Here is a 15,541-nt window from a genome sequence, read left to right as displayed (position 1 = left end):
ATTTTGTCTGATAAAAGTATAACCATTCCTGTTTCTTGGGTTACAGTTTGTATGGAATATCTTCCTCCATCATCACTTGAAACCTATGTGTGTCTTTAAACCTAAATTTAGTCTCTTGACAGCCTATTGTAGAGTCTTTTGTTTATCCATTCAGCCTCTCTGTGTCTTTGATTTGAGAGTTTAGTCACTTTACACTTGATTTAATTGATAAGTAATGACTTATTCTTCTAACTTTTGCAAGTTTAATTTACTATCTCTTTTGTAGTAGGTTATCTTGTTTCTAGCTCTTCTCTTGCCTTTATTTGTGACTTAATTTCTTTTGTGATGATGTGCTTTGAATATTTTCGACTTATCTTTTATTCATCTACTTTACCTTTGTGAATTATCATTTCCATAGGGATTACATCAAACATTTTATATTTATGAAAGTCTGCTTTATGCTAAAAACAATTTCAATCATATACAGTAACTCTACATTTCACTCTATGTAATTGGTATACAGTAACTCTACTTCTTTGTATATGATGTTTCAATTAACAAATTTCTGTAGTTATAGTTATATTTTTATCTTTTAAATTATAACAGAATATTACAAAAAATAAAATATTGCTATTTTCGACAACATGGATGGATCTTGAGATGTGCTAAGTGAAATATGTCAGAAAAAAAGTTGAGAATCATATGATCTCACTCACATGTGGGATATATAACTAAAAACAACTAACAAATGTTGCAAACAAACTGAGAATTGTGGACATGGAAAACAGTTTAGTGGTTACCAGAGTGAAGTGGAGAAAGGGGAGGTAAAAGGGTCAAAAATATGGTGACAGAAAAAAATTTAACTTTGGGTATTGAACACACAATGCAATATAAATATGATGTATTACTGAATTGTACACTTGGAAGCTATATGTTTTATTAACCAATGTCACCGCTATAAATTTAATTTAAAAATATAAATAAACTATACATTAGTGTAAAAAGTGATTTATGTGCTAACATTGCAGCATTACAATACTCTGTCTTTATAGTTACCTCTAGTGGAAAGATTTATACACTATTGGCTCTCAAGTTGTTTAGCACGTTTTTATTTTAATTTCAAGAACTCAATAACTTTTAAGGTAAGGTAGATATAATGGTAATAAACTCCCTCCATTTTCATTTGTCTGGAAACATTTTTATCTCTCTTTTATTTTTTTTCAATTACAGTTGATAGTCAATATTATTTTATATTAGTTTCAGATGTACAGCATGGTAGTTAGACATCTATATAATTTATGAACTGATTCCCTCAATTAGTCTAGTACCCATCTGGCATTGTACATAGCTATTACAATTTTCTTGACTATATTACTTATGATATACTTTACATCCCCCTGACTATTTTGTAACGACCAAATTGTACTTCTTAATCCCTTCACCTTTTTCACTGAACCTCCCAAACCACCTGTGGCAATCATCAGTTCGTTTTCTGTATCTATGAGTCAGTTCTTGTTTGCTTATTTATTTTGTTTCTTAGATTCCATATATAAGTGAAATTATATGGTATTTGTTTTTCTGTATCTGACTTTCTGTGTCTTACGTAGCATAACACCCTCAAGGTCCATCCATGTGTTGCAAATGGTAAGATTTCTAAATGACTGAGTAATATGTTATTGTATATGTGTAATATGGCCATTTTAACTGTTGATTGTTCCAATCCGTGAATGTGGAATATCTTTATATTTCTTTGTGTCTTCTTCAATTTCTTTTATTAATATCTTATATTTTTCAGCAGGTCTTCACATGCTTTGTTAAATTTATTCTTAGGTATTTTATTCATTATGTTGCAATGTAATAAGAATTGTCTTTTTATTTCATTTCCTGAAACTTCATTGTTAGTGTATAGGAATGCAATGGATTTTTGAACATCGATTTCGTATTCTGCAATTTTACTGTATTTGTGTCTATTCCTAATAGTTTTTTGGTGGAGTCTTTAGGCTTTTCTATGCAGAGATTTGTGTCATCTACATAAAGTGATAATTTGACCTTTGCATTCCTAATTTGGATGCCTTTTATATCTGTCTCTTGCCTGATTTCTCTAGCTAGGACTTCCAAAACTATATTGAGTAAGAGCGGTGAGAGCAGACATCCTTGTTTTGTTCCTGATCTCAGATAAAATACTTTCAATTTTTCACCATTAAGTATGATATTAGCTGAGGGTTTTTGTATATGGCCTTTATTATGTTGAGGTACTTTCCTTTTATACACATTTTATTAAGTGTTATAATCATAAATGAATGTTGTATCATGTCAAATGCTTTTTCAGCATCTGTTGACATAATCATATGATTTTTATCTTTTATTTTGTTTATGTGATGTATCACATTGATTAATTTGTTTCCAGAACTGAATGGCTTTACTAGTGAATTCTACCAAACATTCAAAGATTATTTAATACTGTCCTTCTCAAACTCATCCAAAAAATTAAAGAAGAGACAATAGTTCCTAATTCATTTTATAAGGCCAGCATTACTTTGATACCAAAACTTTGTAAGAATAATAAAAATCAGAAAACTACAGATCGATATCTCTGAGAAATACAGATACTATAGTTTTAAACAAAATACTAGTAAATCAAATACACAAATACATTAAAAAGATTGTATAGTGCAGTCAAATGGGATTCATTCCAGGGACACAAGGATGGTTCAACATATTATGGTTTTGTTTTTTTTATGTTTACTATCTCTTTCTCAAAATTCTCACTGAATTGATCTATTCTTCTCCTAAGTTTGTTGAATGTCCTTATAATCATTGTTTTGACCTCTATATCTAGTAGATTGCTTGCTTTCATTTCGTTTAATTTTTTTTCCTGGAGTTTGTCTTGTTCTTTTGTTTTGAACATGTTTGTTGGTCTCCTCATTTTGTCTGCCTCTTTGTGTTTGTCTGTATGTATAGGTAGATCTGCTACCTGGACTGGCCTTCGAAGATTGACCTTATATAGTAGTTGTTTTGTGGGGCTTAGTGTTGCCATCGTCCATGTCAACTAAGCAGGTGCTTCAGGAGTGCCCCTTGTGTGGGTTGTGTGTGCTCTCTTATTTTATTTAAGTCTTGATTGCTGGTGAAATGTCAATGTATGTGGTTGGCCCTCAGGCTGACTGGCTTTGAGGACTGGCCATGACCACAGCAAACAAGCTGCTTTGTGGGGACTGAACTCCTAGAGTGAGATTCAATTAATTAAGTCCTGGTATTTGTCAATACCATCCTCTGGGTTTGCCATTTGTGGATTTAAATGTTGGTGCTCTGTTGTGTTCTGAAGCCAGCCTTCAGGTGTTTTAGTTTCAGGGCCCTTTAGGAGAGGCTCTGGTGTAGGCCAAGCTCAGTTGCTGCTTATGCACATCCCAGTGGGAGCTACAAAATGATCTGTGGTTTTTAGCTCCAGATGTGTAGGAGAAGACATGCTGCAATGTGAGACTGGCTACCACCAGTGCTGGACCTGGGATCACTGAGCAAGGAGTACAGGGCACACTGAGGGCAGCTCCCACTTGCTCATGGCCTGCAGACCTTAGAAAATTTTTAAGAAAGTCTGCAGTTCAGATGGATTCTGGCTTCCCATAGGCACAGCAGCTAAAAGAGTCTCTGGCAGTGTGTGAATTTGGTAGGGTGGGGTCTCAAGTAGTCACCAAGATGAGATGAGTGGTGTTTACCAGGTTAATGCAAATAAGATTTGGCAGCAGTACCAGGCCTGGGACTGCTCAGCAAGAAGTACAAGGCATGCAGAGGCCAGCTACTACCTGCTTTTGTCTTGTAGGCCTTGGAAAGATTTTAAGAAAGTCTGCAGCATGGGTGAAAGCTAGCTTCCCATGAGGCATAGCAGCTATAAAGGCCTCTGGCAGTGTGTGAGTTTGGTAGAATGGTCTCAGAGAGTCACCAAGGTGGGAAGAGCTATTTTACCAGTTAATTGCAAATTCATATTTTCCACTTGTTTGTGCCTGCATCCTGTGTGAGGTAAGGGCTCAACACAGAAAAGTAGCACTGTGGGCCAACTGTGTAGGAGGAGGGCTCAACACAGGAACAGTGGTGGCTATCCCTCCAGTCCTTGCCCTGAAGCCATACAATTAAGTTTCTCCACTTATGACTCTGATACATTTTGAGCAGGTGTCCCTTTGCTGAAGCTTAGGGTGAGTGTTTGTGAGCGAGTAAGTCTTTGTGGACTCTTTGAGATGATATCTGTGTTTCCAACAGCCCTCTGTCTCATCCTGACAGAATCCCCATTGATTTTCACAAGCAGATGTTGGAACTCTTTTTCTGGCCACTGGAGCCCTAGGCTGGGGAGCCCAGTGTAGGATTGGGATCCCTTGCTCCTCAGAGGTGACCTCTGCAACTGAGATGCCTTCCAATTCTCAACCACAACATGTAGATGTAGAAGCAACCCATTTTGTTTCTGATTCTCCTACAACTCTAAATGGGACTTCTTTATATTCTTGGTAATAAGAGTCTGTACAGCTATCTTTAAATGGTTCTCCAGGTTGACTGTTTTATAACTTCTTTGTAATTTTTATGTAGTCATGACAGTAGGTAAGTGCAGCATTTACTACCCACTCTAGAAGTGTGTAGTTTTATCTTCACGTTTTGCACCTATTTTTTGTTATTGATTTCTAGTTTTATTCTACTATGATCTGAGCATACTTTTCTATTCTTTCAGGTTATTTTATGTTGAATATATTATCATTGTTGTTCAACTGATATCATTGGTGTTCAACATTTTAGTATTGCATGCTCATTACCAACAACTTGTCACAGGCTGTGACAATCACCTACCTTTCTTTCTTTCTTTCTTTCTTTCTTTCTTTCTTTCTTTCTTTCTTTCTTTCTTTCTTTCTTTCTTTCTCTCTCTCTCTCTCTCGCTCTCTCTCTCTCTCTCTCTGTCTCTCTCTCTCTTTCTTTTTTCTATGAATTTAACTGTCTTGGATATCTCATGAAAGTGGAATTATATATTATTTGTCTTTTTGTGGCTAGTTTATTTCACTTAGCGTAATGTTTTCAAGGTTCATCCATGTTTTAGTGTTTGACAGAATTTCATTTTTTTAAGACTATATGAATATATATATTAATTTGTTGATGGACAAATCAATATATATATATATATATTCATATAGATTGCTTCCACCTCTTGGCTATTATAAATATGACACAATTAGTATGAGTGTTTAAATATCTCTCAGATATTCTGCTTTCAGTACTTTAGGATATATTCTGAAGGAGAATTGTTGGGTCATATGACAATTTCATTTTTAATTTTGAAAACAACCATACTTTTTTCTATAATGGTTGCATTGTTTTACAGTTCCACCAAGAGTTCAGAAAGGTTTCAATGTTTTTACATCTTTACCAACACTTGGCATTGTCTTTTTTAAAAAATAGAAGCCACCTTAATGAGTGTGAGATAATATCTTATATTGGTTTTGATTTGTATTTATCTGATGGTTAATGGTGTTGAAAATATTTTCATATGCTTCTTAGCCATTTGTATTCATCTTGGGAGAAATGTCTATTCAAGTGTTTTGCCATTTTTAAATTTGTTTATTCACTTTATTGAGTTATAGGAGTTACTTATATATTCTGGATATTAACCCCTTATCTGATTTGGCATGAAAATATTATATTCCATTACAAATCTTGCCTTTTAACTCCATTGAGTATGTACTTTGATGCACAGACATTTTTAAGTTTGACGTAGTTTCATTTGTCTGTTTTGCCTTTGTTGCCTGTGCTTTTGGTGTCTCATCCATGAAATCCTTGCCAAATCCACCTCTTAGTTTTATTCTAGCAGTTTTATCATTTTGGGTTTTATGTTGAGGTCTTTAATTGACCAAGTTAATTTTTATATGTTATGAGATAAGAGACCAATTTTATTCTATTGCCTATTGATCATTTTTCCAGCACCATATGTTGAAGAAATAGTGAAAAAAATCCTAAAATTCAGTGGAGCCACAAAGACCCTAAATTGCCAAAGCAATCTTGAAGAAGAAAAACAAAGTTGTATTTATTATGCTTCCTGATTTCAAACAATATTACAAAGTTTTTGTAATCAAAATGTATGGTTTTGGCATAAAAAACAAACACAGAGATTAGTGTAACCAAAACAAAGGTCAGATATAAACTCACACATACATACTTAATCAATTTAACACAAAGGAGCTAAAACTATACAATGGGGAAGAGATAGTCTCTTTTATAAATTGATTTCGGGAAAATTGGACAGCTACATACACACAAAAAAAATGAAACTAGATCACTATCTTACACAATACACAAAAATTAACTCAAAATGGATTAAAGACTTGAATGTAAGACCTGGAGCATAAAATTCTAGAAGAAAATACTGGCAGTAATTTCCTTGACATCAGTCAGTGATTTTTTGGGGGGAGACTTGTCATCTAAAGCACAAACAAACAATTGAAACTAGATCAAACTAACAAACTTCTGCACAGTAGGAAAAAAAATCAACAAAGTGAAAAGGCAACCTATAGAATGGAAGAAAAGATAAATTTAATTTTGAAAAGATTACATATATATAAAATAGAATAATATTCAGCTATAAATAATGAAATATTGCCATTTGTGACAAGAAGGATAGTCCTTGAGGCCATTATACTAAGTGAAATAAGCCAGACCAGAGGAAGAAGTAATGTATAATCTCACTTACTATGAATTCTTAAAAAAAAAAAAAAACCCTGCACTCACATACATAGAAAACAGATTGGTTATTACTAGATGTAAGAGGTTAGAGGTGGACAAAATGGGTGAAGGTCATCAAAAGGTACAAACTTTCAGTTATAAAATAAATAAGACTGGGAATACAATGTATAGCAAGTTGATTATAATATAATTTTTTTAAACGTATCGGAATGTTGCCAATAGAGTAAATCTTCACAAGAAAAACGTTAACGATGTATGGTGATGGATATTAACTAGATTTATTGTAGTGATCATTCCACGATGTAAACAAATGTCAAATTATTATGTCGTACATGAGAAACTAATACAATGTTATATGCCAATTGTATCTCGATTAAAATATATGTGTGTGTGCACATGTATATATATATATATATATATATATAACCATGTCCTCTCTCAGCAGAGTTTACCGATGATTCTTTTTAGTGGGGGGGACTGGGCGGAGGAGGGAGGAAGGAAGGAAGGAAGGATACGGAAGGAATGAAGACGGCCGGCAAGGAACGAAGGAGTACGGAAGGACGGACGCGCCAAGGAAGTAAGAAGGATAACCTAACGCCCATAACAATAACTCACTCACTCCCTACCTGCCAGTGCCTTCCTTCCTTCCTTGCATTAGACTTACTGGTCCTTCCTTCCTTCCTTCCTTCTTTCCTTCCTTCTTCTCTTCTTTCTTTCTTTCTTTCTTTCTTTCTTTCTTTCTTTCTTTCTTTCTTTCTTTCTTTCATTTCTTTTCCTTTCTTTTCTTTCTTCTTCCTTTCCTTCTTTTGCTTAATTACTCTGGCTAAGGCTTCCAGTACTATATTGAATGTTGAATACTAAGTATGATAAGAAGTATCCTTGTCTTGTTCTTGATATTAGATGAAAGATTTCCATTTTCCACTGTTGAATATGATGTTAATCGTAAATTTTTCATAAATTAACTTTGTTATGTTGAAATGGTTTCCTCCTAATCCTAGTTTGTTTAGTGCTTTTGTCATGAGAGTGTTGCATTTTGTCAAATGCTTTATGCCTCAAGTGAGATGCATCATGCGCCTTCTGTTTTTCATTTTGTCAATGTGGTGTATTACATTAATTGATTTTCATATAATGAATCATCCTTGCATTTTGGGCATAAAACTACCTGGTCATTGTGTATAATCCTTTAATATGCTGTTGAATTTGGTTTTCTTACATTTTGTTTACATTTTTTGCATCAATATTTATCAGGGATTTTGGTCCACAGTTTTCCTTTCCCTGTGACTTTGTTTGGCTCTGGCATTAAGTTAATGCTTGATTTGTGGAATCAATTTTCTTACTTTTTAATACATTTGTAAAAATTTCAGGAGGATTGTAGACATTGGTGTTAATTCTTCTGTAAATGTTTTTTTGGGGGGTTGCCAGTAAATATGTTTTATTACGAAAGGTTTCAAACACACACAAAATAAGAAAAAACAACATTATTAAGGCTTTTATATAAATCGGGGATCCAAGAGGCTTGCACATCATCTATTAGAAACCAAAAGAAGAACACCTTTTAAGCAAAAGCCTACAGAGAGACCTCTACATAATAAATCTTTCAGGAGGGGGGCGGTGGGAAGGGAAGCAAGATGTATTTCCATTAATGCCCAGGTGGAAAAATAGCCCTTTAAACACTATGATCAACCAAGGTGACAAGGCAGCTGAGAAAGAAAGAGAAAAATCTCCAGAAAATAAGCTTAAAGAAATAGTAATATGCGATATAAATGACAGAGAATTTAGGATGGTACTTCTGGAAAAACTCAAGGAGATCTGAAACGAATCATATCAACAATTTCAGGAGTTGAAAAAACAACTAGATCAGCAAAATAAGTTTTTTTTAGCAAGGCAGCCAAACTCGGAAGACAAAGAAGAAGAAATCATATGAAAGAACAGAATAGAGATCCAGGAAAAATAGAGTCAAGTAATCTCACGGATGCAGAGTTCAAAACACTGGTTATAAAGATGCTCAATGAACTTAGGGGAAGTGTAGGTGAATTCAGTGAGAATGTTAACAAAGAGATAAAAACCATAAAAATGGAAAATGGAAATTATAAAAAGGAAACACTCAGAAATGAAGCATATATTATCTGAGATGAAGAGTGTATTAGAGGGTAACAACAGAGTGGAGGAAGAAGAGGATTGAAACACCGATATAGGGAATGGAAGCCAAGGATACTCAATCAGTACAGCAATAAAAAAGCAGCCAAGACTATAATAATAATTTAAAGAGCTTATGGGACATAATTAAATGTAAAAATATCTGTGTCATAGAGGTACCTGAAGGAAAACAAGACGTTGAAGAGCTATTTAAAAAATAATGATGGAAAGCGTCCCTAACCTGGTAAAGGAAATAGACATACAAGCCCAGGAAGCTCAGAGAGGCCCACTCCAAGACACATTATAACTAAAATGACAAAGGTTAAATACGAAAAGAGATTCTTAAAAGCAGCAAGAGAAAAGCAGTTAGTTATCTACAAGGGAGCACCCATAAGACTGGCACCTGATTTCTCCAAAGAAACTGTGCAGGACAGAAGGGTTTGGTACAAAATATTCAACGTGATGGAAATTCAAGATCTACAGTCAAGAATATTTTACCCAGCAAAGCTATCATTTAGGATCGAAAGACAGATAAAGAGCTTTCCAGACAAAAATAAGCTAAAGGAATTCATCACCACCAAGCCAGTATTACAGGATATGTTGGAGGGACTTCTTTAAGAAGAAAAAACATATATCAAAAACATGATTTAAGAATGCTAATAACTACGTTCCTATCAACAAGTACCTCAAATGGAAAGAATTAAGTGCTCCAACCAAAAGATAGAGTGGCTGAACGGATGAGAAAACAAGACCCCTACATATGCTGCCTGCAAGAGACTCACTTCCGATTTAAAGACACACACAGACTTAAAGGAAAGGAATGGAAAAAGATACTGCCTCGATGGACCTAGGGGGTATTGTGCTGAATGAAGTAGGTCAGATAGAGAAAGACATGATTTTACATACATGTGGAATCTAAAGAACAAAATAAACGATGGCAACAACAAAAACTGAAATAAACTCATAGACACAGAGAATATTTTGAGGGCTACTAGATGGGAGGGGAGTTTGGAGGGATGGTGAAAAAGGGCAAAGGGATTTGAAGTACAAATGGATACTTACAAAACAGACATGGAGGTATAAAGTGTAGCATAAGGAAAATAGTCAACCATGTTGTAATACATATTTAAGGGGGAAGAGAGTTACCTGATTTAGAGGGGTGACCACTTTGTGAGTTGTATAGATCTCTAATCACTGTGCTGTACAACTGAAACTAATATATTATTGTATGCCAAGTATAATTGAAAAAAAACTCATCGAATTATACCATGTAAATATGAACAACTAATTGTCTGATTTATTTCAATAAAACTGGGGAGAATCAACAAAGATCATAGGTTTTTTTTTTAAAGATCAACAAATTTGACTGGCTCTTAGCTAGATTAACTATGAAAAAAAGAATGAAGACTCAAATAAATAAAATCTGTAATTAAAAGAGAGATATTACAACTGATGTCACAAAAATTACATGGATTATAATACAGATCGAAGAAAATGTCACCAAGAAAGTGGATAATCTGCAGAAAAAAAATGAATCAATTCCTAGAAATATGTAACTTATCAAGATGAGATCACGAAAAAATGGAATGAGGAAGAAGATTAAATCATTGATCAAAAAGCCCAGAACCAGATGGGGAATTCTATCAGACATTTACAGATGATTGTTCAATAATACAATAGCATTGTGGTTATATAAGAAAAAATATATATATATTATAGCTCCATTCTATAACATGTAGAGATACATGAAACAAGTATGGCAAAGTCTCATTTGCCCATTCTAGGTCATAAACTTAAAGGGAGTTATTTTAGTACTCAGTATTCAGTCATGCTCACTTCTCTTAGTCTCTGTACCTGTCAGTTTAATGACAATTTTGGTCGCATTTGCTCAGATTCCCTTGGGGCTCTGTGGTGTTTGGTCTTGGAGGATATGGAAGCAAGTGCTTTCTGGGTTGGAGGATGGGGGCTGTGGTTCAGCCTTGTGTTTTGCAACCGTTAGTGGTAATAATCACCTCTTTCTTCTCTGCCAGTCCCACTTCTGTGTTTTCTCCTCTTATCCCTGGGCAGTGCTGCTGCATGGAGCTCACAGCTCTCTCAGGCAGGGATTTTCAGGGAACCTGCCGCACCTTCTTCCCTATGCTTCTTGTAGGGAACTCTGCTGCAAGAGGCAGCTTCTTGTTTCTCCTGGTCTATAGCCTGACTCCCGTGTTTCTGACCAGTGGTAGCTCTTATTCACAGATTCTTCACTCAAACATGCTTGTGTGAAGGTTGGGTGTTATTTGTTGAGTTTTAGATGTTCAGCCTCTTGTTATTTCAAAGGGAAAGATCTGGGACATATCTCACTCTGCTATGCTTTTGACATCACTCTCATTTGTGTGTGTGTGTGTGTGTGTGTGTGTGTGTGTTTATCTCCTTGTTAAAGTTCTCACTGAAGTCATCTACACTTTCCCTAAATTCATTGAGCATCTTTATAACTAGTGTTTTGAACTCTGCATCTGTGAGATTGTTTGACTCCTTTTTTCCTGGATCTCTTTTTTGTTCTTTCATATGGTTTCTGCTTTTTTTGTCTTCCCATTTTGACTGCCTTTCTGTGTCTGTTTCTACGTACTAATCCAAGCTCCTAAGTCTCCCAATCTTATTAGTGTGGTTTTGCATAGTAGGTGTCCAGAGGCACAGTCCTGAGTAGGATTCACCTACAGGCAAAATTTATCCCCAGACTGTGCCCTTTTGGGCCCACCTATTAAAATTCAGCAGGCAACCCACAGATGCTCTGCATATAATTTCCTTAAAAAGCCACGTCAGAAACTGATTTCAGCTGCCACCAGTATGAGTCTGGGAGCTCCTCGGTAAGTGGCACAAGACTCACTGAGGATACAACTGAATGTGGCTTGGGTAAATATGGGAGTTTGGGGAGGCAGAGTTTCAGGGAATCCTCTGGGCAGAGAGACCTCTATTGTCCAATTCAATGAAGTCTCAGCTATGGCAGTTTGTGCACTGGGAGGGGTAAGCTCTCAACAGGGGAACAGTGGATACCACCAGCACTTCTACCTGGGAGAACACCTCCAGTCCTTGCTCTGACAATTCAGTGTTCCTCTGAAACTCTCTGGTGTCCTCTGGGCAGCCCACCTGATGCTGGTGCTAAGAGCCAGCAAGTCTGTCACCATGAAAGTTTGGTTGTGGACACAATTCCTTTCAGGGGAGTGGCTACACCTACAGGCTGCAGCTGCTGTAGCTTCTGTACTACTCAGCCGCTCCAGACTGGGTAGCCTCACATCTTCGCCCCCTCCTACCTTCTACCATTGCATGGCGATTTCTTATTTTTCTCCCTAGTTGTAGGGCTTTTGTTCTTCTACACCCCAGGCAACTCTGCTTGCTGTTTGCACCATGTTTGCATCATAGATTTGATGTGGTCGCAAGAGGGATGAACAAAGCTTCTATCATCTATGTCATTTTGCCCAGTCCCTTTTGATTATTCCTGTTGTTTTTCTAATCAGTATTTTATATCTCTCTGTTCTAATGTTTATTATTTTCTTCCTTCTGCTAGCTTTGAGTTTTGTTTGTTTTCCCAGTTCATTGTGGTGTTAAATTAGGTTGTTAATAAGATATTTCTTATTAAAAATGTTTTAACGGTTGCAAACTTTCTTATTAGCAGTTCTTTGACTGTATAGCATAGTTTTTGGTATGTTGTATTTTCTTGAAAATTTGTCTGAAGACATTTTCTAATTTCTTTTGCAATCTCTTCTTTCACTCATTATTTGTTTGAGTATGTTATTTAATTTCCACATATTTGTGGATTTTTAGATTTTTCCTTCTTGTATTGATTTTGAGTTTATTTCAGTTTGTTCAACTTTTTTTTAATTAATGTTTGAGCAGGGATGATAACTTCAAAGTTCTTTACATGTCCAAAAGGTCTTCTCCATTATTTTTTCAGAGCACCCTTAGACTTCTTTCTCCATCCGTTATTGCAAATTAAGTCGGCTCTTTTGGGAAGAGATTAGATGCTCCCTGTATTATTTCTTGTTTCTCCTTCCAAGAAAAATCTCTTGGTAGGGACATTGGCAAGTTTTCCCCTAAGTGTCAGCACATTCTGATAACTGAGTGCCCAGTGAGGAGAGACATCAGCCTGAGGTTCTTTCGCTTGCCCCATCAGGCATGGAGCTACTGCCTCACAAGTTGGGGCAAGGATAATCAAGGCCCCAGTCATGTGCTGTCCAAGGTAGAGTCTCTATTTCACAAATGGGGCTTGAGTGATAGAAGGGACCTTGTTTCCCAAATACATCTCCCAACAATTTAGTCTCAGAGATATGTAGATGGGTACTGAGTGAAAAATGCTGTACTATTTTTCTTTTGTTTTGGTATCAGGGAAATACTGATTGACTCAGTTCTTTATTTTTGTAAATTTCTTTATGCTAATAAACATCTAAGATCCAGATTATATTTTGAAAGATAAAATTTTTAGTTAATAGATTTAGATTTCCATCCTAGGTCCTCTACGTAAAAGCCATTGTATCCTGTACAATTTCAATTCTCCCTCAGATTGTTAACTTATCTACACTATGGGGTTACTGATACCTCTATTGAGGCTTCTCGTGAGGTATAAATGAGAGAATATTTGTGAAGTGCCTGACACATGGTGTCTAGAATATAACAGGTAAATATTAATTTCATTTTAAAAATTTTCCTTTTCTTGTTTTTATACCCCAATTATTTTAAGATATCAAAACTTAAGTTTTCTGAATCAAAAAGCTGAGTAATATAAAATTTTATTTATTCTTGTGCATTATATTTTCTTTATATCTTGTCTTAAATATTTCGACATCTCTTATCTAATTGTACTGCAAGGAACTCATGGGAGTAATTTTTCATCAAAACTGATTAATACAGTACTGTTAATTCAATATTTAACGTAATGTTTAATAATTTTTATCTTAGACATTGTATATCAACTCTTCTATTCGGACAATCTATATAACTTCTGACAGATCATTAAAATCTTACATATTTTGCCTCTGCATTCTGTTCAAAACCTTATCTTTACCTATAATTACCTTTCCCACTTTGCTTATCTTTTCCTCAAATCTCTCGTTTGACCTCATTTTTCAAACTTCCTTTGTCTCTCACCATCCAAAATGACCCTTTAATTATATTTAGAATTCATATATATATATGAATATGTATATATAGCACTATTTATTAAAATATTTTATATTGTATACACATTAACTATTATAGTTATTTCAATACTTTGTCTTTTAACTTTGTACTGAAGTTAAGGTAATTTGTATATTATTTTCTTGACATTATCTTTGTGTTTCAGGGTAAAGATAATGTAAGAAAAATGTCTACTAAAAAATTTTTTTTTGTATTTCCCACAGCATAATGTCTTGGTTTAGACTCTACTCAATAGTTTTCCACTGTGTGTATGAACTGACGCTAATGCTTGCAGAAATCTATTTGCATATATTTACTGCCAAGTCATAAAATCTGAGGCAGGATAGATCCCTTGTTTGAATAAATTTATTATGTTATGCTTATCTCTGTTATTTCCATAACAGATATAAGAGTAACAGAATATGTTACATTGGCATAAGGGAACACGATTTAAATTGTTCTTTCTTTCTAGGGGCACTTACCGTTTGCTGTAGTGGGAAGTATAGATGAGGTGAAAGTTGGGAAAAGGATGGTCAGAGGTCGCCAGTACCCTTGGGGAGTTTTACAAGGTATGATAGTAAGCAGAGTTACTCTGGACTATATATATATATATATATATATATATATATATATATATATATACACACACACACATATATATATACACACACATAAATATATGCATATATATACATATTTATATATATACACATATTTATATATATGCACATATATATACACATATTTATATTTCTATTTATAATGATGTATACTATATTTAAGCTACATATATATAGTATATGTATGTTATCATAATCTCAAAATATCATTTTAATTTGAGCCAATTTTGGTAACTGTTGCTAAACAATATATTTACAGTTACTAATAAGGAGAAGAGATTCTGTTTTATTTAAGCTAACACTTACTTTATCATTAATTTTCATAGGAGTTTGCTGGATGGTGTTTTAGGAAAAAATCCACAGAGTCTGGAAAGAACCCCCTCATTTACCCCAATCTATACGTGCATATTATCTTTCTATACTTGAGCCATCACATTCAGAATGTTGAGAAGTACTTTGAACAAAAGAACTTTGAGCAACCTTAAAGCCTAAATACTACTGTTTAAAAGATGTATAAATTAAATACTACCTAATTTATAAAACATTTTAAATTGGTCACTAGAAAAAAGGATAGTAAACTATTTTTTAAATAAATAAATATAAATCACCTTTGTATAAATTATAACTAGACTTTTATATTAGTTGTCTAGCATCATGATGAGTTGGAATATTCTAATAATCAGTCATTTATTGTCTAGTTCATATTTTTGTAATACTTATGAGGGATTGGATTCTATCTCTAGGTACTAGTTTCCAAATATTGTTTTTAAGTGAGATATTAGACAATTTAAATATTTGAAACATACTTTAAAACCATATATTTTAATAAATATTAAATTTAGTTACAATATTGTACACAATGTACAATATGTTGTGCTCAGTCTTTTGGATATAACAAACACAGAAGAAAACCTTATGAATTTACTGATTTATTTTGAATATTGACTAAT

General features: G+C 34.4%; 1 protein-coding gene across 1 annotated transcript in view; it reads left to right on the top strand.

Annotated features, from left to right (window-relative positions):
* SEPTIN14 (septin 14) overlaps nucleotides 1-15,541 on the top strand; it is a 99,672-nt gene that overhangs the window by 64,436 nt on the left and 19,695 nt on the right. Inside the window, exon 7 of the mRNA XM_016138509.2 lies at nucleotides 14,444-14,540. Within this exon, the coding sequence (XP_015993995.2) occupies nucleotides 14,444-14,540 (97 nt within the window). The remainder of the gene's footprint in view (nucleotides 1-14,443; nucleotides 14,541-15,541) is intronic.

This window comes from Rousettus aegyptiacus, unplaced genomic scaffold, assembly GCF_014176215.1.
Source record: "Rousettus aegyptiacus isolate mRouAeg1 unplaced genomic scaffold, mRouAeg1.p scaffold_m13_p_8, whole genome shotgun sequence".
Classification (NCBI taxonomy): Eukaryota; Metazoa; Chordata; class Mammalia; order Chiroptera; family Pteropodidae; genus Rousettus; species Rousettus aegyptiacus.
The sequence above is the reverse complement of the archived record's forward strand: the minus strand, read 5'-3'. Positions and strand labels throughout refer to the sequence as shown.